This window comes from Antechinus flavipes, chromosome 1, assembly GCF_016432865.1.
Source record: "Antechinus flavipes isolate AdamAnt ecotype Samford, QLD, Australia chromosome 1, AdamAnt_v2, whole genome shotgun sequence".
Lineage (NCBI taxonomy): Eukaryota > Metazoa > Chordata > Mammalia > Dasyuromorphia > Dasyuridae > Antechinus > Antechinus flavipes.
Genome location: NC_067398.1, coordinates 648,698,249 through 648,721,763, shown reverse-complemented (window position 1 = coordinate 648,721,763; position 23,515 = coordinate 648,698,249). Strand labels below are relative to the sequence as shown.

The 23,515-nt window shown below is 39.9% G+C and overlaps 2 protein-coding genes across 5 annotated transcripts in view; both read right to left on the bottom strand.

The window, feature by feature from the left end:
* Positions 1–2,405: 2,405 nt before the first annotated feature.
* Positions 2,406–15,425, bottom strand: VPS28 (VPS28 subunit of ESCRT-I). Of its 2 annotated transcripts, XM_051971277.1 has the most exons (10): positions 15,287–15,425; positions 15,065–15,142; positions 14,656–14,684; positions 14,429–14,466; positions 13,903–13,992; positions 11,820–11,925; positions 11,565–11,666; positions 8,251–8,304; positions 7,950–8,041; positions 2,406–7,747 (listed from the first exon to the last, which is right to left on the bottom strand). In XM_051971277.1, exons 2-10 carry the CDS (start codon positions 15,099–15,101, stop codon positions 7,630–7,632), a joined length of 666 nt encoding a protein of 221 aa, XP_051827237.1. In that variant the 5' UTR covers positions 15,102–15,142; positions 15,287–15,425; the 3' UTR covers positions 2,406–7,629. The 2 variants fall into 2 exon arrangements, with proteins under 2 accessions (XP_051827237.1, XP_051827236.1); XM_051971276.1 differs by having other exon boundaries at positions 15,065–15,424.
* A 1,122-nt stretch (positions 15,426–16,547) lies between these two features.
* TONSL (tonsoku like, DNA repair protein) overlaps positions 16,548–23,515 on the bottom strand; it is a 36,961-nt gene continuing 29,993 nt past the window's right edge. For 2 of the 3 annotated variants that reach the window (XM_051971274.1, XM_051971273.1), the window contains exons 24-26: positions 23,220–23,293; positions 22,097–22,230; positions 16,548–16,855 (exon numbers count right to left, since the gene is read on the bottom strand). In XM_051971274.1, the coding sequence (XP_051827234.1) occupies positions 16,662–16,855; positions 22,097–22,230; positions 23,220–23,293 (402 nt within the window). In that variant the 3' untranslated portion in view covers positions 16,548–16,661. Of the gene's footprint in view, positions 16,856–22,096; positions 22,231–23,219; positions 23,314–23,515 lie in introns of those variants that run through there. The other variant, XR_007949483.1, reaches the window with a different exon arrangement.

Genomic DNA, 23,515 nt, shown 5'->3' with positions numbered 1-23,515 from the left:
TGAGCACACACAACACATGTCTTGGTAAAAAAATTTACTTAATACAAATTAGCCCATGGACTCTTGAAAGGCAGGGAGGCAAGTAGGAAGGGGCCCAACCCTCAATTCAAGGATGTCTTGGGGGGAAGGAACAAAAAAAGCGAGAGTAGGTGGAGGCAAGACCAGCCAAGTAAGGGCCAAAAGTGGACCGACTGAGGAGGACAGGTGATATGCAGGACCCTGAGCCAGACACAAACTAAAGTGTGGATAGACAGAAGCCAGTGAGTTCTTCCTTGTCCTTTCTTCTACTTTCACTTGCAGGTTTTTTTTTTTTGCCCGGGGGGGAGTGGGAGTGGGGGTATGGCTTCTGAACAGTGAACCCAGAGGCACAAACAGGGACAACATATCATTATGCAGCAGCATTAACATAGGTATTTTGTTGCAATGTGGATTTCAGAATTCATTATGTAGAGTTGAGTTTATATAATGTGAATTGCCTTAAAGCAAGGTCTGTGTATTTTACATTTACTTGTCTGTATAGTTTGTTTTTGAATTAAAAATTAGATTGAAAGTAGAGACTGCTGTTTCTTAGTATCCTCTACACTTAGCCAAATGCCTGGCACTTTTTAGGAACTTAATGCTCGTCAAACTAAATTAAAATTATTAAACACACACACACACAGCTGTTAAATCTGTTTCCATGGCTTTCTCCTAGATTCAAAGGATAGAGTACTTCCTGGTGGCAAAATCTCACTGAGCCAAGTCCAGGAAAAATTATTTCCTTCTTTCTATTCTCTTTTAGCATTAATAATATAATAAACAAAATATCTTACCGAGAAATTCCACTGACTCATCGATGAATGCAGGAAAGATTTTACATTCTTGCAAGAATGTGGGTTAGTAGACACACCTTTGAACCTCCAAAGGCAGCATTTTATTTCTTATTTTGAAGGGCAAGTCCCTTCCCTGATTCCCCATTAATTGGATGTTTCAAAAATCACAGGATATGAACCTTCACCCCTCGTTACATAGCTAGTCTCTGACCCCAAGAAGCTTACATTCTAGAAGGAGGTAGATATAACAGTGGAAGTCTAGGGGCAAAGAACAAAAGATTATTTTTCAAATCTCAGGCCACCACTCCTGATCACAACAGCCTGTATCTGTCCCCAAGGAACTTTTTCTTTTTTATATTCTTGAGGGGAAGATAACTAATCTCCACTCTTGTATATTTTGATGTCCTTGTGAGTTTTAATTTTCTAATTTAAGTTTCTCTAATTTAATTTTCATAATAGTGGAAACTACATAAATGCCCATCCATTTCTCACAATAATTGACCCAAACCTTCAATTTAGCCTGCTTCAAATTGTTCTCCAATTTCTTGGTGATTTTCCTTTCTTTGTCCAGCTTTCCCTTTATGTCAGACAGGAACTAATACTACATCCATCTGTTACATCCTGCATTTCCTTCCTTGTTGTCTCCTCATCCATCCCAGGACTATGCCCAATAAATTCCATTAGTACTTCCCTGGGCACTTAGCAATATTCTATTTTTTACTTTAAAACATCTTCCCTGAAAGACTATAAAGTCCCTGGAGTTCAGGAATCATCAACAGCTATTTAATGTTTTTACTGAAGGTTCATACTTCTTAAAAGTCAGGAATTGTGTCTTTTTTTGTGTTTTAATCTTTTCTTACAAAATGCTCTGTACATATAACTAAATAAATATAAGTATCTCATATATGCAAACCCCCCCAAACTGTAATGCCGGAGTAACCAAGGCAAGACAGAGATTAGATTTTTAATATTTTAATAGCAGAGAATTGGGGCTAAATGGTCAGACAGGACTCTTGCCCAAAAGATGTCTGACCTCTAGTGATTAAAACCCAGACCTTTTATAGGACTCCAGCTATAAGGGAAACAAAGGCAAGGGGAGAGAACACTGGGTAAGTCATAATTTCAGGAAGGATCATAACTTTAGTTCTGACAGGTTAAGGGTTGGTCAAGAAGGTAGGAGGAGGAGACAAGAAACTGGGACAGGAGATACCCAGACATTTGAGATTCATCATCTGGAGTTTTACAGCTCATTGACCAGAGCTTAATGGAGTAAGGAAAAGGAAGGGAGAGGGGTGATCATAATTTTATTCAGGGTATATATAGCATAATAATTCAGGGAAACTGAGGCATTACAAAACAAAGCAGTTTTTGTCCTCAAAGAGTTTATCTTCTTCCAGGGGACATTTAACACAAAATAACTTCAGGAGGTAAAGAACATTAATGAAGATGGAAGGCTTTATGAAGGTGGTACCTCCCTGAGTGTACAGGAAGCATTTAAAAAGTGTTAAATGAATTCCTACGGCCCCAGATGATGTGCTTTAGGAGGGGCACCAAATGTTGGGATTCAATCACGTGAAGAATTCACAATGGCCATTCTCTTTGACAAAAGGTAGATTTATTTGGGAGAAAACAGACAAAATGAAGGTATACAACACCAGTTGTATGAAGTAAGAGTGGGAGAAACTGCTTGAAGGGGGGAATGATGTGGGAAAGTCCTTTCTAGATTCCCACCCTCTCCTAGTTATAATGTAAATTACCCTTTAACTCACAAATTCTGGTCCCTTTGAATTCCAATAGAACATCTGACCTGTCCCAGCCCCACCTGGATCTGAGCCAACTTTGGAGCTACACCCAAAAGCCCCTTGAGCTAAAACTGGGACCCCCTCTGAGATTCCAAACATGCTAGCCATGTGAGGACCCTCTGTCCAGTGCCCTCCTTATCTCTACCTTTGCCTATACTTTAACCTTGCTTACCCAATAATAAATCTCTTATCTTAAAAAAAAAAAAAAAAAGTGGGAGAGCATAGGAAAGACAAGTTCCTTAGTGGAACTCACAATTACCCAGTAGAAAGAGAACATTCCATGAAGTTGGGGCATGCCCTTAGCTGGCAGGCTAAATCCTGGAAAGGACTTAATACCCTAAAAGAATTAACTATGGGGCAGCTAAGTGGCGCAGTGGATACAGTACTGGCCCTGAAGTCAGGAGGACTTGAGTTCAAATCTGACCTCAGATACTTACCACTTTCTAGCTGTGTGACCCTGGGCAAGTCACTTAGCCCCAACTGCCTCAGCGAGGAAAAAAAAAATTTCCCTCTGCTCAACATACCCACCATTTAGGACCTTATCAAAATGATACCAGGAGACATTTGGTCAAAATATCAGAAAAGTATAGCCCAGCTCCTCCAAGAAAGAAGAAATGCACCAGACTGAATCTTGATGGGCAATGTAAGGGAAAAAATAAGTAATTTTTTCCAGTCTAGGTCATCCCAGGGACAGAGAAATCCATGGACTTTATAAATGATGCCTGGAGCATGTCAAGCAGCATTCTGACCACTTTGGCAACCCCAAAAACTTGCAGGTCTCTTCAGCCTGTTCCTAAGATCCTGGAATGAACAAACACTCCATTGAAAGCAGCAACAGGACCAGCTTAAACCCTCCTTTCAGAAGTGCTGCAGAGCCCAGCTCTAACCTCAAGTGCAAAGTCAGGAATTAGTCTCAAAGAAAAAAGAACCCCACTATACTGGGAATGTTGGCAAGGCTGCTCTTGTGACATAGAGGCAGAAAAAGAGAATTGACTTGGAAGTATCAACAAGCAAGACCCCCAAGAAAACCATAGATTAAACACAAACCCAACTAGATTTCTTGGAAGAGATGAAGCAAAAGTTAGTTTTTTACAAATGGAGTGAATGATGAAAAATGCTATCCATCTCCAGAGAGAAAACTACCAAAGGATTATAGAGCTAGGAAAAAAAACTTCAAAATTCTTCTGAAAGAAAAGATGAAAAGTGCCAAGGGAATTAATGAAAAAAGGGAGAAAGGAAGGAACTATATTACAAAACATTAATCATTTAAATAATTTGGAGCTGGTTAAGAAACAGAAAGACTGCTTGGTAGAAAGGATTATGGACACAATATACTAAAGTAAGCGCCAGTAACCCAGTATGTGGTAAACTTAAAGATCCGAACTTCAGAAGCAAGAACTCAATTTGTCAAAAACTCTTGGAGAAAAACAGAAAGCAGTATATCAGAAAGTAGGGTAAGCCAACAGCATACATTCAATACCCAAACCATCCAAAATGGAATAACTTAAGACATGAAGCCTGGCATAAACAAATTAAAGGAGCAAGGAAGAAATTACATGTTAGAATTATGGGTAAGGGAAGATTCGTGATCAAACAGAAAGGGTCACAGAAGATAAATTGGACAATTTTCATTACATAAAATTATGAAGTTTTTGCACAAAAACCAATGTAGTTAAAATTAGGATTGGTAAATGAGGGGAAAAAATCATTGCAGCAAGTTTTTTTGATCAAGATCTCATTTAATAATAATAGCCACTAGCATTTATATAATGCTTTAATTTAAGGCTTGCAAAGCACTTGAGATATCTTTTTTGATCTTCACAACAATCCTGGGAGGTAGGTGCTATTATCCTCATTTTATAGATGAGGGAACTGAAGCTCACTTAAGTTACACAACTTGCCTAGGGTAACAGCTGGTGACCTAAGATCGGATTTGAACACAATCCAAACTGAATTTCTGACTCCAGTCCTAGCCCTCTATCCTCTTTATAATCTAGTATAAAAGGTGTAAAGTATAGGGCAAAGGTATCAAACTGCTGCCTCTTTAAATTACCTAGAGCTGCCAAATTGAAATATAACAGAAACATGTTTAACAAAAATAAAAATACAAAATAAATAATCATGCTTATTTGTGATTTTCTAAACCAGTATCTGGCTAGTAAAGATCCATTTCTGAGTTTGACATCACTGATTCAGATTTACAAGAATAAGTCACTCAGTACCCAAATGATAAGACCATGCCAAAAATTTTTCAAGGGAAAAAAATCCAAGCTATCAACCATATGAAAATATACTTGGTTTACTAATAATTAGAGAAATGCACATCAACTACAACTGAAGTTATTGCTAACAAAAAAAAATGGAAAATGACAAATGCTAAAGGGAAAACAAATACATCAATGCACCATTGGTAGTCTGGCCAATTTCAAAAAAAATAATTTGGAATTATACATATAAAGTTATTGTACAAACTTTTTGACCCAGTTATAAACCCACTACCATGTCTATTCCCCAGAGATATCAAAGAAAGAAGAAAATAACCCATATATACAAAAATAATTATAACAGCTCCTTTTTTAGGTAGCAAACAATAAAGGAATGGATGAACAAGTTACGGTATAGGAAATATGTACTATTATGCTGCAAGATATGACAGATGATTTTAGAGAAATCTGGAAAGACTTGTGTGATCTGACAAAGGTATGTGAGCAGAACCAATTTATACACACTGATATAATAAAAATTTTAAAGACTTGGGAACTCTGAACAGCATAGTGACCACAATTTCATTATCAACACTGAAACATTATCAACCTCTTGATAGATGAAAAACTCAAGTGGAGGATGACTTTTTTTTAAATCATGGCCAGAGGGGAATTCCCTTTGCTTGACTGTTGAATTAGAAGAGATTTCTCGTTTTGCCTACTATCTCAAGCAGAAAATGATCAAAAGAGAATGCTTTTCAGAAAATTAACTCTAAAACAAGTGACTGAAAGCCCCTTGAAGAATGAAGCCACAGTCATCTACTATGTGTTTTCCAAAATGCATAGTGAATAAAATGCCCTTTGAGGCTTAGAAAGGTCTGAGATGAGGAAATACACAATAAGAAAAATTAAAGAGTAGTAAAAACAGATTGGAAGGATTTTCTGAAGCTATCTATTGGTGGCAATGTAGTGAGCAGGAGACAAGGGTGGCATGGAAGTCAAAAAAAAGTCAACCAACTTTTGCCCAGATCTAGTTCTTGACCTGTCCATGGGGAAAATTTGTCCCATAATGAGGATGGGGTAGCCTTTGATAATATTTAACATTCAAAAAACTAGGACTTGCCTTAGGTTTTTGGATCTTAAGTATTAGATGGACCAGAATGTAAGAATTATCTCAAAAGCCAAGCTTCATCAATTGATACAGCATTTTTTTTAAATCCATAAGGCAAAACCCCCAAAATTTAATAGAATGAACAATTTTATTTCAAAATTAAAATTTTGTCAATTGAAGAACCCAGTCCTTCTAGTGTTAATAACCTGGTGATGGAATCCTATCCAGCTGTTCAATCATCTAATGTGGTCAAGTTTCTTGTGTAAAGGGGCTAATGTTCATTTTAAATTCAAGCATACAAGATAGCAGACCAGAGCCTAACAGTCAAGAGTTGATGAGATGTTTGAGGGCTCCTTTAGTCTGATCATCACCCAATGCACAACTCTCCTAAAATGATTTAACTGATCTACCCTCTCTGCCAGAGCAAACACGTGGCCCAAGAACAATCCTGCTCCACTCTGGGCGTTGGGGTAACAAAATGGCTTCAGGTCAAGGCCAATTGCAGCTGGATTAGTTTTTCCTCACACAACCAGGCCTGTTTTGTCTAGCCCTATGTACTGACAAAGGTCACAACCATGGTAGTGAATGGGGATTACAGACTGGGTTCAGATTTCCCTAGAAATGGGAAGATCTCTGGGATCATGAGACTGGATACAGTGATTTAGACACTTAATTCACACCAGCTAGTATTAATGCCTAAACTCTGATCTTAAGAGGGACGGGGATTAGGGGAAGGCTTGGAAGTATAAAGTGGACAAAGCTGGGTCCAAGAGGATCACGACAAAAAGACAAGTATCTGACTCTGTTGGTGCTTTAGGGAAGTGGGGTTGACTTGGTTCAGCAGAATATTCCCTGGAAAAGGGTATAGAATTTAAAAGTTTGAAGGACTCTAATGGATATGAATTAAGTTCCAGTTCTTCACACCCAAGTGTATGGAAGTAAGAGACTTAAAGGGAAGGGTAATAAGTATTTATATAGCTTACTTTGTCAGGTATTGTACTAAACTTTTTACAAATATTGTCTTGATCTTTACAAGAATCCTATGTGGATACTGACACTATTCCCATTTTACATCTGGAGGCTGAGAGAGGTTAAGTGACTTATTCAGAGGTTACACACTGGTAAAGTGTCTGAAGCTGGATTTGAACTTAAGTTGTCTTGACTCCAGTTATAGGGCACAGACTTTATTTTGGGAGACCAGTAGGATAAGCCAGGACACTACCCACTTAGCCCCATATCCATGCTCCACCTCTTCCAAGGAACAGAGATGAAAATAGCCAAGGGTAGATGAGGGTCAGGTGAACTCAGAAAGCAGGAAAGAGGAGAAGAAAACACGCTCCAAGGAAACCAAGAGCCCCTGCTGACTTGGCTCATATACCACCAGTGAGCTGGAGTGATTGTGTTAATGCACCCTGGGTTATAAGGGCTGGGGTCAGCCCAAGCAGAATGCTCTGGTGTAGGTCGACCCTAGGTCACCACTTACAATCCTTCTTGAGGAAGTGGTGAAAGAAAAGCATTCTCCTGTAACCCTGAGACAGGTCCCTCCCAACCCCTACCCCACCAAGCTGGAAGAAAGGGGGGAAATGAGCAGTTTATTCTAGGGTCCTCCCCAAAAATTCAGGGATCCTAGCCCTGTAAACCATGGTCCTAGCCCTGGGTCTCAAATTATAGCTGAGTGGGATGGACCAAGAGCCCTGGGTTTAGGCGTGCAGAAAGCGGTTGAAGGCATTGTAGGCAGACTCCAGATCAAACAGCATCTGTCGGACCTGAGAATCATCCAGCTCGTCTGCAGCTGACATGCCACTCAAGGTCTGTAGCCTGTGGGAAGAGAGAAAGGTCACTGGGAGAAGTTATTCATGAGGGTTCAGAAACTAGACTCTCCCCTGAACCTCTTTACCCTCTGGAGGGTTAAAAACTGTCCAGTTTTAGGGGCTCTCCAAATGACTCTCACACAGAATCCTTTGAGTCCCCTTTCCCAATGACTTGACTACTTCCAAGCCAGCTCCCAGGGAACACTCACCATTGGCTGACTTTCTGTCTACCCTCAAAGTCAGGAGGCAAGTGGCTCATGCGGTTCATGGTCTCCATTAACTCTCGAAGATCAGGTTGGATCTGAAAGTAATGATATCTCAAATCCCAGGAAGGGTTAACACTCCCTTACTCCCCACACTCAGCGAATAGTACTCAACTCAGCCTGTCCTGCAGAACAGAGTGCCCTATAGAGTCAGGCCTTCCCTAAATAAGAGCATACCCTTCTACCATTTTTACTCAGCCAGGAGTTGGAGGCTGGATTTTTCACTGTCCCCTTATAGACATCTTACCTCATCCATGGCACGTATTTCCAGACGGAGTTTATCCATCACAGTGATAAAGAGCTGGGGAGAAAACACAAACTTTAGACAGAGGCATTAACTTAAGGGTCTTTGAGGAAGGGCAGAGTTAAAAACAAAAGTTAGGGATGTCCCAAACATCTTGCTTCCTTCAAAAGTACATTCTGAAGAAAAGCACATGCTTAACAAATATTGTGTCACTTGCCATCTAGGGGAGAGGGTATGGGAAAGGAGGGAAAAAAATTTGGAACACAAGGTTTTGCAACAGTGAATGTTGAAAATTATCTATGAATGTATTTTGGAAATAAAAAGCTTTAATTTAAAAAAAAAAGTACATTCTGATTTTGCCTTCTATTAATTTATTTTTCCTCCCTAAACCCCAACCTATTTATCTTTTCAGCTAATACCACCTTTTGGCTGACAATTTAAACTTATTTAAGGTTTTCAAGGGATGCTCCCTTGTTGTGGACTTAATATGGTTCACATGCATATCTTTCATAAGATGCCCTTTATTTTCCCAGATCAGAGCCCATGTCATGTCTTTACAGTTTGTCCTTCTGGGATATCCTCTCACCTTAGTCCTCAGTACCCTTTTCTCAGGGTACTGCTCAGTTTTGATACAAGGTATGAAGTACAAGGATAGTAAAACTCTGAACTTGGATGATCTAGTTCAATCTTATTTTAGACACTAGGAAACTATCTCCAAATGCTAGACTTGACTAAGGTTATAACACAGGGAGTTAATGTGGCAAAGCAAAGATTGGAACAAAGTCTCCTGACTTGCAATTTAGCACTATTTCTTGCAGGCAGGGACATGCCAAGCTTCCACATCTACCATTTTTCTGCTCAGTGGTTTGCAGGAAGCAAAGAAATTTTGTTTTATTTCCACATCCCTCCTGATGCTCAGTTCTCTGCAGAGCCATCTGGCCATACCTACACACTCAGCTGTTGTCTTGGAGAATTCTCCAGTGATTCCCCGGCCCCTTTTCTTGTTTTATGATCACCTTATAAATACTGGCTGTCCCCAAAATATTGCATTTCATTAGATTCACTCCATTTCCAAATTAGCTGTTTGAAAACTGGAGAGCATTCTCCTATAGAAACAATGTCATGGGATATACTGTGACTGGATTTCCAATAGTTGAGAGCATTCTGTTATATCTGACTGAGAACCCATTGTTTTCTTGGCAAATATACTGGAGTAGCTTGCCATTACCTTCTTCAGCTCATTTTACAAAAGAGGAAACTGAGGTAAACAGGGTTAAGTTACTTGCCAAATTACTCAGGTAGTAAATATCTGAGGCCACAGCTTTGAACTAAGAAATATGAATCTTCCTGACTCCAGACCCAGCCTTCTATCCATAGTGCCGCCTAGCTCACCTGGATTTCCAGGTTGACATACAAAGTCTACATACAAAAGGAAGCCCCTTCCTTGAGTTTATCCACCTGGCTTCAAGTCTCTGCCCCTGGTTTTGAGCTAAACTGAATGGTAAGTAAAGATCTGAAAATTCATCTCATCTCAACCCATCTAACACATTCTAGATCACACTTTTTCACATCCCACCCAGCTGTGTTGGATATCAGGACCTGTCCAGATGGACTTCTACTAAATATGCCACATAAGACATACACCTTCTCTTCACTTCTAATCCCCCATTTGTCTAGGTTACAGAACCACTGAACTGGAAGAGGCCAGGCAGTCCAATGAGAATAGGCCACCTGTGATTTTGAGTTCTTGAATGAGGGAGAATTCATTACCTTCTGAAGTAGTCCGTCTGATTTTGTATAGGTCAACTCTTTTCTACTTTTATATACTGTTCAGTATACCCCCTATACCAAACAATACAAGTCTAAATAGTTTCCTTCAATAGTTGGAAGACAGTTTCCCCTCCACATAGTGGGAACTTAAGTTTTTATATTGTTTTAATGGACAGATGATATCACTGATGTACACTATTCTTGTGCAAAAACAAAAAAGGCATCAAGGAGATGTAGTAGATATAATGTTGGACATGGAATCAGAAGGACCTAAGATCAAATTTTGCCTCAGATTCCAAATAACCAACTACATATGACTCTGGACAAATCATATAACTTCTGCCTGCCTCACCTATGAAATGGGGATAACAGCCTTGTTACCTACCTTGTCTACCTTGCTGGGCTATGGTGACGATCAAATGAGACAATAGCTACAAAGCACTTAGGACAGCCCTAGGAGTTTTCTCCTTGGATTTCCTCCCAAGAAGTTTTCATTATTTGCAATGCTATTCAGTAGTTAGTGTCATTTTCCTCTTACTTTTACCTTAATTCCTTCTGAAGAAAGTATACTCTTCTCAAAAACTATTCTAGTTGAGTCTTATCCAACCATGTCTCAGTGATCCCTGTGCAGTCAAATTTATTTCTTTTCATTACTATCTCTAGGACTCCTTATGAATCCCTACTTTGTACCTCTGTAAATAATGAGGCCATACATTTTATCAATAACTCCTTTCTTGAAATGTCTCACTTGAATTTGAAGGAATATTTTTTTTTCTTTCTACATTGTAGTCACTCTCTGATTTCTAGTTGGTGGATATATGCAGAAAGTTTTCTGCCTCTCCTTTTCTAAGACAGCAAACAAATATATTCTTAACAATCCTAGCTAGGTCCATTCTATTCCTGGCCAGGAGCTTATTAATTCCCATCTCTGTCCAGAAATCTAAATTCCACTTTGACATCATCACCCAGCATGCTTGGATCCAATCATTTATCAAAAGACAAAAAGCTACTTTTTCCTTAAAGGATTTAGTTTTTTCCTCTTTCAGAAAAGTTTTACATCTATTACTTAAATGTAAGTGGTCCTTTTTTCCTGCTTCTCCCCCCCTCCCCCCCACCCTGTAGAAAATTCAACTTCCAATCTCCCTCTTCCAATCCCTTTTAGTTTTTATAATGGAATCCTTCTATTTACAAAAAACAAAAAAAAACAAAAAAAAAAACACTTCTTTCTCCATGATAGCCTGAGGAATGGAGAAGAGTTCCTTCTGTTTTCTTTGTTTTTGTCTTAGAAAGACCAGTTTGCACTTTGAACAGAGGTCACTTGAGTATGGAAGAAATACAGCTACTGCATACTCTATGCAGGGCACTGAAAAATTCTTCTAGCTCTCTATAGAAACTGAAAGTTACAACCTCAAACTTGAGAGGTTATTCAGTTGGTCTTGCTAATGGATCTCCCATCAGTCCTAAAGTACAATTCCTCTTGCCTTACTCTGATGTTGGGACATAAATGAAACTGAGAAGAATGACCTTTCTGAGGGCCTGGGACTTACTGAGACAATGTCAGCAATGCATCGGTTGAGGTTACCCTTATCGTCCTTGATGGTGATTGGTCGGTCCTCCTTGATCCTTTCCATGGCTAGTGGACAATCAAGCTGCCAGAGAAGTAAGGAGATGTGAAGTTACATAATTTATATGAAGACAGCCCTAATACCTTGAAGGGAGTCCATTCACAAGGAAAGAAAGCTCAGAGTAGGGGCAAAGGTCAAAGCATCCTGGGGTACTCTCATTAGGTTGAATTGACTTACTCTGAACTTTCGGCAGAACTCGTCGATGGAATTGATTTCTGAGCCTTGCACCTGCTTGAAGGCAGCTTTGTACTGGACTAGGAGTCTGGAACAGGCTGCTGTGTACCTGTGGAGAAATCAACCTCAACATGGGCCAGGACCCAAACCTTCAATTAAGACAAAGACACCCATCTGAACGTCCAGGATCAGAAACCAACCAGGGATGAGAGGGGTTTGGGTCTTACAGACCAAGTAGGAACTTGAAACTCTGGGAGATTAATTTAAGGGAAAAAGAACTTAGGCTAGGGGAAGATCTAGGGCAGTTGAGAGAAATGCCTGACTCACAGACAGAAGGAATCTTCGCCATTATCTAGTCTAAAGCCCTCATAACACAAAGGAAAAGCTGAGCTTCAGAGAAGCTCAAGATCACACAGCTAGCACTACCCAGAAGGTAGCAAAACCAGGATTCAAACTCACATTTCACATATTGAAGTCTCCAATGAGATTTATGCATCCTTATAAGGACTTAAGAGGTCCTTATAGAATACAGGAATACTTTCATGTTTCATATTCATATCACATATTGCTTTGTAATTTCATTACTCATTATAATAGGAAGAACATCAGATTTGGAGTCAATATCTATGTTCAAATTCTGACTTTGTTACTTAACTTTATGATCTTAAATAAGTTAACTCTAGGACTGTGTCTCTTGCCTGTAACATGGGCATCAAAAGAATTGTACTTTCCGTTCCACAGGACTTTTGTGAATATCAAATGAAATAATCATTTTTATCCCCTTTTTAGCCCTAATCATATCATTCACCCAATCACCAAGTAGACTATATTATTGAGAGAAATTGTGTTGCTTATATATCTTAAAAGCATATGTTAATATGAAAAACATTTTTCTGTAACCAACCCTGATTTCTGTTTTTTATGATCTAACTCACTGAAGCATGCTGTTAAGTTTCTAGGGACTCAATCTTACTTAAAGTTCACAATGCCCCAGTAATTGTGCCAGGATCTTATGTTTTCTCATGATTTCAAGCTTGAATGCACTCTTGATTAATCTTAGAAGGAGAACATCCCAGGTATTGAAGTTTCTAGCTTCCTGGGAATTCTCTACAGTATAGTATCTGAAAGTTCATTAATGACTGGGAGAATCAAAGATGATTTCAAGAAAGAGGTAATACTTAAAATGTACTTCAAAGGATCGGTATTATTCATAGATTCAGAAACTTAGAACTGAAAAGCACTTTACAGGTCATCTAGTCTAACCCTCAAATTTTATAGAGAAAACTGAGGCTTAAAGGACTTATGTATCTCAGCTAAGCTCATATAGCTATTAAGTTATAGAACTAGAATTTGAACCTAGAATCTCCACTGTACCATATTGGTTGATATACTTTTCTTCTTTGCATCCTCTTCAATACATGCTTCTTCATAACAGAAGCTCAAAAGACACATAAACTGAAAAACCTAAAGATGTGAAAGGATACTTAAAAGATTCAGTCTTTCAGCATATTCAGCAAACATCCATGTTTGTTGACTTACATATATGAAAACATATGCGTAGTACATTACCTTACATATAGAACTTTAACAACTATTGGTAGAATTAGTATATAATAGAAAATGAGTTCTAATCCCTGCTCTGTCACTGACTTTGGCCAGGATACCTCAGGTTCTTAGTTTCCTCCCATCTACAACAGAGAGGAAGATTGGACTAAATGACCACTAGGTACCTTGTTCCTAAACGTTTTAGAATTCTGTTAGAAACAAATTAATAAAGATAAAGAGTGGATAAGCTTTGGAATTTGTTTTGAAAAATCAGACTCTAACCCTGAGATAGTTTTAAATTAGCAATGTTTCCAGAGCTTGAAGATTCTTTCTAATTGCTGCTTCCTAGATTTATTTTATGTCTTTATACATAGAGACACGTGATAATGAAGAGCAGAAGGGAGGTGTTTTATCACAGAACTTCAGAGTATCTAGAAAACCAGAAAAAATACTTAGAAACCAAGCCAGGTATCAAAGGAGTCATTTTTCCTTCCCTTCCTCTCCCCTCCACGCCCAGCATCTTTTCCTTCAGGACACTCACTCATTGGGGGTGACACAGTCCTTGATGTATGCCTTCTCCAGGGCTTGCATTGTCTTCACCACAGCAAACAACTCTGCCATGTTGTCATACCTAAGAGCAAGGGCCTGATTAGTCAAGCAGGAAGTACCCAGGTAAAACAACGCTCTCCACCAATCTTCTAACCCCCTCCATCTTCGGGGGCAGCCCTGTCTCCAGCCCCTCAATTCACTTTTCTCTATGAGCCCCCCTAGACAGCGATGCTGAAGCCACATATGTCAGAAAAGGTCATAGGTGTGAGAATCACGGCAAGCAGAGAATCAAGTGAATAAAGATAGGTTTAGGGGAAGGGTGATTTTCCTGACATTTCAATACTTCCCAACTTCAGGAACAGAGCTCAGCAGTGACAGCCATCGACTACAATAGTCTCAAGGCTTCAACAGAATAGGGCTCCCAGTACCTAGCCTGGAGGTGTCACAGTGAGTATGTCCCCACCGCGGACCCTTCCCAGCCCATTCATGCCTTTCTCCCGGGCCTCTAGGGGACTCACTTCTCTCTTTCCCGGGCATTCTTGTACAGCTTTACTTCCTGCAAGAGAGCAAAGAAAGCCTTTCTAAGGCTGGGGTGTGCAAGGGGCAAGCCCAGGGCCCCTCACCATCCAGGTCTTCCTTCTCCGGCTTTCTCATCTCTTCCTCCCCAAAGCCGGAGATGATGGCACTGGGGAGAAGGAAGCCAGCAGAGAGAAAGAAACTCCACCCGCGGGGTCCCAGGGCTCACCTCATACAGTTCCGGCTTATTCCCAGGGGCTGAAAACAAAGGAAAAGTCATTAAACCAGGTGCAGGGGGCAGCTACCCCTCCTGCCCACACTTACAGCCGCTCCCCGCCCCCCAGGGCCCGCCGCTGTAGGCGCTCCTTCCATGAACCAAGGCGAGCCTTGGGCTGGCCATCTCTCGTTCCGGTTCTCGGGATCTTCGGGTCCTCCTGGGTCCCGGACGCCGGACGAGGCGCGGGGGCAACCAGATCTTAGGGGTAGTGTGGACAGAACCCCGCCCCCCTCCTCTAGCCCGGGCTCCAGGCGCCCCCTGCAGGTGGTCCCCGCGCTTTCTTCCTATACTCCTCGGCCTCTCTCTACTCACCCCGCCTTCCCCCGACGGTGGACAGACAAGCCGGAGAGGGGACACTCACCTCCCATCCCGGGGGTGGCTGGGATCCCGTGAAACATGCTCGACGGCGGCGCCCGGGCCCTCGTCTGCGGTCGCAGAGCTGAAACCAGGCGGGGCGGAAGAGAGTCGCGGCTGCCGCCAGGCCTTCTCTTCAGAGAGGGCTCAGGGGCCGCCGAGACCCTAGAACCTAGGACCCGCCTTGGAGGGGGGCTGTCGACCTCCTACTGGGACCTATTCCTAGTACCTGGGGCTCGTTCTTCTCAAAGCTGCTCGATCTTTCGGTCCAAGATGGCGCCAGACCGAGATCTCTCGGGCTATCGATGTTTCGGAGTTCGTCCGCTTACGCCGGGCATCCCGCGTTTGCGCAGTTCCTCACGAGGTGCTCGGAAGCTCCAGCCGCCTTACGAGCCCCGCCCCGCAGACGGGTTTACTGCGTCGGGCTCTATCTGTTCTGCTGCCTGAGTAGTGGTCCTGCCTTCGAGGCGAGCCTGAAATCCACCACCGAAGGAACCTCATCGCATTCCCTGGCTCTCTGGGGTGCATCATTTTTGTTCCTAAGTACAGAGCGGAGTCCGTTCGGGTCCTGTAACTGGTTTTCCCTCACCTATTTAACTCTTGGCTAATTCTTCGGGGTAGGGCGTTGTTTCCTCCGAAACATTCCATCGCGGTCCCGGCCGTCAGGCCCCCGGCAAGAGAAAAGGGAAATCAGGCCTTTTTATTCAATGTAAAAAGGAACGGGGAGCAAATTCCTTCCTACACTGAGAAAGCTTCAAAGTCATTTCAAAAGCCTCTTAGAGGTTGAGGCGATAATCATCGGAGAAGCCTTAAGGAGAAGATATTTTTATTGTTAGAACTGTCTTAATGGTTAATTTGTGATGAAATGAGTCACCTGTGAAGCTTTTTTTTTTTTTTTCAAATGGCTGGAGATGGGGAAATGGTGAGAGGAAAAAACACTTCCTTATTCAGCCATTGCAACCTACCTTGTGTATACTTAAGCAGGCAAATTTGTTCTTAGTTGCCAAGAGCGGTTACAACAACAGCTGGGATTCCTGATGATTTTTATAATTGGAATACGTAGATAATTACATCTATTATTGATTTCATCGTTAGCAAATTACATATTCTAACTGCTGAAACCTAGGAGATGAGGGATTTGATATATAAAGAAATGAGAGTACCTCAGGTGAACTGGGTTTGGGAATTCTGAACTTAAAAAGATTTAGAGATGTTGAAATTTTATTAATGAATACACAAACCTCTGAATTATTCTAGAGCCCCGGATGAGATTAAGTGTGGTAACAAGTCAAATAGGCTGAAAGGTCTTTTCCCTAATCTTTTTACTATATCATTATTATTAGCTTTCCTATCCCTATCTTAGGTGACCAGAGAGATTTGGGTCTTAGAAACACCAAATCTCCAACAGGCCTTCAGTGATTCCTTCAAATGGGGTCGTGAAATGGAAAAGGCAATGAAAAGCTGAGACAGAGATTAGCATGGGGATGATGTAGATAAATAAAAGAAGCAGTGATTTATTGAGGATTTTAAAAGTCTAAAGCCATGGGCAGGCTTATTGGAGCTGATATTGTACATAAATGGAAGGAGAAAAAAGCTGCTACTGCTCAATGGCGTCCAAAGAAAAGTTTGTGGTGGTGTTTCAGTATGATGGAGCTAGGACCCTGCTTGAAGGCCAATTGCTGGCTTAGGGTTTGATGGTCAGTAGGTTTCAGTTTGCTGCAGCACAGCTGTAACTCTTGAAGCTGGGAAGTAATTTTCTCCCATGTGCAGCTTCCCAAGGGACCTTCAATGGAGCATCCTAAAAAGAGGATACAGGAAGTTTTATGTAGAATATATCCAAGCCACTAATATTTATGAGTCTATAGAATAGGAAGACAGGATACCATATGATTAAATAAAAATAGAAGTTCATAACATCTTCCCCAAGACCCCAGTATTCTCTGTAACTGTAATATGACAATAAGGATGAAGAGCTAAAAAGGGGACTTGGAATTCATTTAGCCTAACTTTTCATCACATAGGTTTTGAGAAAACTGGTCCAAATATCCTAATGTTTTTTCAAGCTCTGAATCCTATGATGTTCTCTGACCTACACCTGTTCCCTCAACTCTGAAATGAAGGTACTATTCACCATCTGCCCAATCCCCCAAAGGATGGCTGGGAGAATAAGAAGGTTATTATATACATCACTACAGAAATGTAAATGACTGCTATTAGCTCTGATAATAGACTCAGGTGGTTAAAGCTCAGTGTTAATGAGGCCAATGAAGGATTTCCTCAGAAAGTAATTAACTTTGAGGAAAAGCAGCAAAATGTAGTGAAAAGAGCACTGGACTTGAATTAAGAGAATATTGGGTTTTAGTTTCAGTTCCAGCATCATGGGCCTGCTTAACCTCCCTAAGCCTGTAAAATTAACAGAAACAGGAATACTATTACTTGCATTGCCCACCTCATAGCCCTTTTGTGAGGAAAATTCTCTTAACTTTAAAATATTATGGTGAAATTCTCCCTGTGCAGTGGGAGAACTGTTCGGTTCTGCAAATATGTATTGTATCTAGGATATACTGCAACATATTTAACATATATAGGACTGCTTGCCATCTTGGGGGGGGGGTGAAGGGAGGGAGGGGAAAAAACGAAACATAAGCGATTGCAAGGGATAATGTTGTATAAGAATTATCCTGGCATGGATTCTGTCAATACAAAGTTATTATTAAATAAAATAAAATTAAAAAAAATATTATGGTGAGCCATAGTAATTAAGAATGCTTCTAGTCTGAGTTCTGGGCTTTAGACCTTTGCCAACCAGCTCTCAAACAGATGCCCTTGTTTATGGGGAAGAGAATGCACATAGACAGCTCAAGGTAAAACCATCTCTGACTGGAAAGAAAAGTTGGTTATCTTATTAAAAGTGGTTCCAATCAGGATGTTATTAGTCCTGGTGTGCAGAGAATAACTTCTGAATGCCACTGTTAGTCAGTTTCCTAAGAAAGCCCAGGGTAGAAGCACTAGTAAATGCTACTTTAAAAAAAACTTAAAATTAATCCAGCGCAATATCTAGTCCTTACTGCAATGCAAGGGGATACATAGAAAATCCACTATTCTAAAGATCAGTGACTTTGGATTAATAGAGAGGACTTGAAAGTTTAGAAGTGGTCTCCTTACAATATTCCTGAAAGGTAGCTAGTGCACGGATTATTATTCCTGCTTCACAAATGATAACATTGAATGGGAAAGGAACTTCATAATAGGGCCATTTTGATATAGATTTCTTGTTGAAGGCCAACTATCAGGAGCAGGAAGAATCCAAACTAGGAGAATCACCCAGAATGGGGAGGCTGGGATCAGGATTAGGGAAAAAGAGAAGCCTGCAATGCTACAAAAAAGGAGAGAAACAAACTTAAATTTTACAAATATTTGCCAAAGGCTGAACTTCAGCAGGCAAGCACTGCTTAGGACATGATATGTGGGATAGCAAGGACTAAATCTGCTTGATTGGATTTGCATGGCAGTTGGTATTTCTGTTATTTCAATGCTAACTTCAATTTCCTACTCTGTTTGGATTCATAGTTTAGTAGTAGACTAGAGAAAGAACAAATTCAAAAAATCATCATGTATCTGTTTTCTCAGACTCTTATATCAATTGTCCATTCAATGACTCTACAGACTTCAGAAATCATCTGTTGGTTAGATAGAAACATAACAGAAGCTCACATCTAAAGGGCAAAGGAAAATTAAACAACATTATTCAGTGCCTATTATGAGCAAGGAGCTTAGAAACTTTGATGACTCTCAGAAGCAAAATCAGCCAGAGTGCAGAAAACAAGATCGTAAGTAATAGAACAGTAGGTAGTCTTATATGTGCACTTATCACTCTAGTAGCAAGCATATCACTTAGCTTACCACCTGAACACACCATCTCTGCATTAAGCTCCCCCCTCAACAGTAAAATAGAAATTCCTTGAAGCCATAACAAAACCCTTTTTTAAAATCTGCTAGTAATAGCCAGTTATGGGGGGCTAACATAATTCCTACCAAATTGAATTTTGTATTTAACACCTTGTCTGAGAGAGCATTTTGAAAAAGTTGTCTCCTCCCTGATAATTTCACCACCATATTTTCTGTGCCTACAGCCTATGCCCATTGAATAGGTTCCTATGATTACCATGTGCTTAGGCTGTTGTAAGTAGCCTCCTAAATTGTTTCTTTCCCCCCTTCTAGCTTCTCATTTAAATGTAATATTCTCATAAGCAGATCTGATCCTATTACTCTTCTTCTCAGGCTGTTTCCTTTTCTCACTTGATCTGTTGAATCATCTCAAATGCTTCCTTCTCCAGGAAGCCTTTCCTAGTCCCAATTAATAATAAATTCTTTCTTTAGGAATTGCACATGCCACATTGTTTGCACCTTTCTAATGCCTCTTTCACAATGTTAATATATTATCTGTATCTCATTCCTTTATTAGACTACATTTTTTATCTCTTCCCAGCATTAGCACAGTCTTTGCAAGCAGAAAACAGGTGCTCAATATACGTATTCAGTGAAGGGTGAATAAAAACCCCACTTAGTTAAAACACAAATGAATGCTGGTTGATTGACTTCCAACGAACTCTCCTCAGTTGGATTGGCCATAAGGCAACAGGGTGAGTCTTACTCTAGTCATGCTCAAGATTGGAATCCTAAGGACCAACTCCTTCCTCACACAGTCTAATTTGGAAGGGCCTTCAGAGGTTATCTGATTGAAAGAGTCCTGGAATAGTAATTCTCTCAAATATACCTCCAGGAAGAAGTCTTAGAAGATATCTTGGGAATCCATTTCAATCTTGCATCTAATTGCTAGGAAGTTTTCCCACCATCAAACTTTAATTTGTTGCAGCAGTCTGCTAAATTCTTTACTCCTTTACACCTAATTCTGCTTTTGGGAGCCAAGCACAACAAATCGCTATTCACTGGCATCAATGTGAAAAATGATGCACTCTGCCCTCACAAAACTATCTTCTCTCCAAGCTAAACATGACTACTTACTTCAAAAGATCCTCAAAAACACAATCTTGAGGCCTTTCACCATTCTGGTTTTCCTACTTTCCAACATGATACCCAGAATTTAACGTTTATATTCCAGATATAGTCTGATCAAAACAATGTATAAGGGGATTTTTGGACACTTTTCTTAATGCATTAAAATTGTCTTGTCTTGAAATTTCAAGACTCATGATGGAAAATACCATGGAGAGGAGACTAAATGCAGATCAAAGCATGTTATTTTCACTTTTCTTTCTCGTGTTTTTCTCCTTTTGTTGTTGGTTCTCCTTTCACAAAATGACTAATGTGGAAATGTTTAATATGATTGTACATCTATGATCTTTATCAGATTGCTTGTCATCTTGGGGAGAAGAGAGGAGGCTAGGAGGGAGAAAAATTTGGAACTCAAAATCTTATAGTAAATGAATATTGAAAATTATATGTTAACTGGGAAAATAAAATACTATTAAATGGGGGGAAAAAACAAGACAAACAAAAATACTATCCACTTCGAGAGAAAGAACTATGGAGTCTAAATTCATATCAAAGCATGCTATTTTTACTTTTTTTTTCTTCCTTGTCTCATAATTTTCTCCTTTTGTCCTGATTCTTCTTTCACATTACTAATGTGAAAATATGACTAATATGATATGTATGTATATATATATATATATTTATGTGTATGTAACATATCAAAGTGCTTGCTGTTTTGGAGAAAAGAGAGGAAAGGGTGAGAGAGAAAAATCTGGAACTCAAAATATTATAAAAGAATGTTGAAAACGATCTTTATATGTAATTGAAAACAACAGTATTAAGTAGAGGGAAAAAAGTTTGCCTTGTTTTACCTTTTCTGGCTACCATAACATTATATTGCTGCATACTGGTTTTGCAATGAGATCTTTTATTTCAAAAATTCTTTTTAGCCATGTCTTTCCCATCTTTTTGGCTTAGACTACATTTATCCCAACTAAATTTTATCTTATTATAATCAGTCCAATGTTCTAGTCTATCAATATCTTTTTGGATCCTGATTCTGTCAACCAATGTGGTTATTCCTTCAACCTCTGAAAAGAAAAGGCTGAGATGGATCCTGAAAACAGGATAATTGCAGAGGTATATACACTACTGGCTTACCTTCTTGGTCATCTCATTTTTTTTTTTTTTTTTTTGAAACTGAGGTCCTGTAGCTTACATGAAATCATAGTTCCATGGCTCACATATAATTTTAATACTTACAAAAGAAGCTGCTAATTGGTCAATTAGAAGTATTATATATGGCTAAGGAATCCAAATTTGGTGAGGCAATGATTAGTAGGTAGCTTAGGAATTAATGGCAAAGATTCCTAACTGGGAACATTCCTCACCCAGCTTCACAGGAAAGACAGTATAATGCCAGAGCTTTTTAATGCTATCTGTAGTTGATAAGATAAACATTAAGGACAATGGAACACCTCAGTCAGAAAATTGGCTAATTAAAACAGGGCTGTGAATGGTTACCAGGTGACCTACTTGAACAGTAAATACTAGCTGAATGATCCTAAGGAAGCAATTTCCAAAGTTTGGTTCCTAATCCTCAAACTGTCCTCTTAGGATAAGAAGGAATTTGCTAAAGGAAGGAGCTTAGAAACTCTGATGACTCTCAGAAGCAAAATCAGGGTATGAATCATTCCAGATGGGCCCAGTCAAATGGAAATGCTGCTTCCTCTTCACAAAAGTCTTAAAGAGGATGCCAGATTCAGAAAGTTATAGAATAAGGATTGTGCCTCTTTCCCCATCCCCTACCCCTCAATGTGTATCTTCTTCCTCTGAATCTTCCCATAGCTCCCAGAACAACCTTTCTACACATTAAGCACTTAATATATGGCATCTTTGTCACTTTCCTGATATGCTACATCTTATTTCATCATAAGATGACGTTGTATCCTTGTTTCTGTCCAACTGAGAATTGAGACATAAAATTGGTCAACTGAATTGACTTGGAGTTAGGGGTGAAAAGTCAGGATGACCAAGTTCTTACCTGAAAGACCAAGGAAGTCAAGGCCAGAATTTCTTTCCTGAAGAGCTGACAAAATTTCTTCCAGGCTGCAACAGCTAATTTTAGGGTTGGCGGTCAAATCCAGTGAGATTAATGAGGGACAGATAGGAAGACATCTAGAAAGATAAGATAAAAACAATGGGGAATAGATCCAGAAGGAAGGAGAGAAGAAAGAAATGGTACCCAACAAACATTTGTACCTCCTGGCCACCTCCATTACTAGGGATGGTCTTTTTCCATTCCATTCAACAAACATTAAGATAAAAAAATTAAAAATTTGAGTATGAATAGATAAGCCCCATCACACCAAATACATATGAAATTCAAGACACAATAGAGAGCTTCATTTGGTCCCCTCAAATGACCTCAAGGAGATATGGGTAAGAGTCTGCCTCATACAGCCTAGTTAAAATCTACTGGGCTTCTAGGAGTAACTGTTGATTCTTATAGCTGTCCAAATGACCATAAAAAGAAAGCTTTCCTTAATCTTTGTCTCTAAGCCTCCCTGAATCTCTATGCTATATCTAAAGTACTCTATCATATGGCCTGAGTAAGTAGAAGTGTTTATAGGTTTTAATGTGTAATGACCAGTGGACAAAACAAAAACCCTGGCGTGCTAAGATTGAAGGCACTAGGCCTCAGGTGAACAGATGAAAGAAATGAAGATGGGGCTTAGACATCTAATTAAAGAGGAGAGAAGAGAATGAAACAGGGTTTGGACTGAGGTAAAATAAAGAATTTGGGATGTCATGTAAAATGGAGGATAGTGTGGGTGAGGAGTAAGTTAGACTTGGATGATGAGACCAAGGCATCTAGAATCATAAAATCATTAAGATGACTCCTAAATCAGCCAAGGCAAGAACTGGCACTGCGACTGCCACCTTGAATTAACTGTATCTTTGTGTCTGTGGTAAAGGACTTTTTGTGTGTTCCAGATGCCTAGTCTGAGAAACTGTTTACTGTTCATGTTTGACTACTGAGAGGGACATTGTAGGAAGCAAGTAAATTGGGCTATGTTTTCTGGACTATTTCCTCGCCTTGAGTAATATAACAGGTGGCTAGATGTTTATCTCAGCCATGGCAGAGGCCCTGGATCCCAAGTTACCTGCTCAGATTTCTTACAGCTTCATCATTCAGGTAGTTGCCAGACAGGTTCAGATGTGTCAGAGCACAGCCTTCCTAGATGCAAACAGTAGGGTCTCAAGAGAGTACAAAGAAAGAGAGAGGAACACTAAAAGATTTCTTAACACATGCACCAGAGACTCAAAGTCAGATGCCAAGAGAGGTTTAAAAAACTTATGATCTCTAGGAAGTCTGAGTCCTTTTCCCTGAATAAAACCTTTTTCTCCCAGGTTTCCAAGGCCGAAACCAATGCTCCATGTATCAAATAACCCTTATTTC

Excerpts from the sequence above, each read along its gene's own strand:
- VPS28 (XM_051971277.1), bottom strand. The coding sequence starts at position 15,101 with ATGTTTCACGGGATCCCAGCCACCCCCGGGATGGGAG. Across the intron at positions 14,685-15,064 it reads AGCCACCCCCGGGATGGGAG|CCCCTGGGAATAAGCCGGAA; the intron begins GTGAGTGTCCCC and ends CTTTGTTTTCAG. Across the intron at positions 8,305-11,564 it reads GCATTGCTGACATTGTCTCA|CTCTTTATCACTGTGATGGA; the intron begins GTAAGTCCCAGG and ends TTTTCTCCCCAG.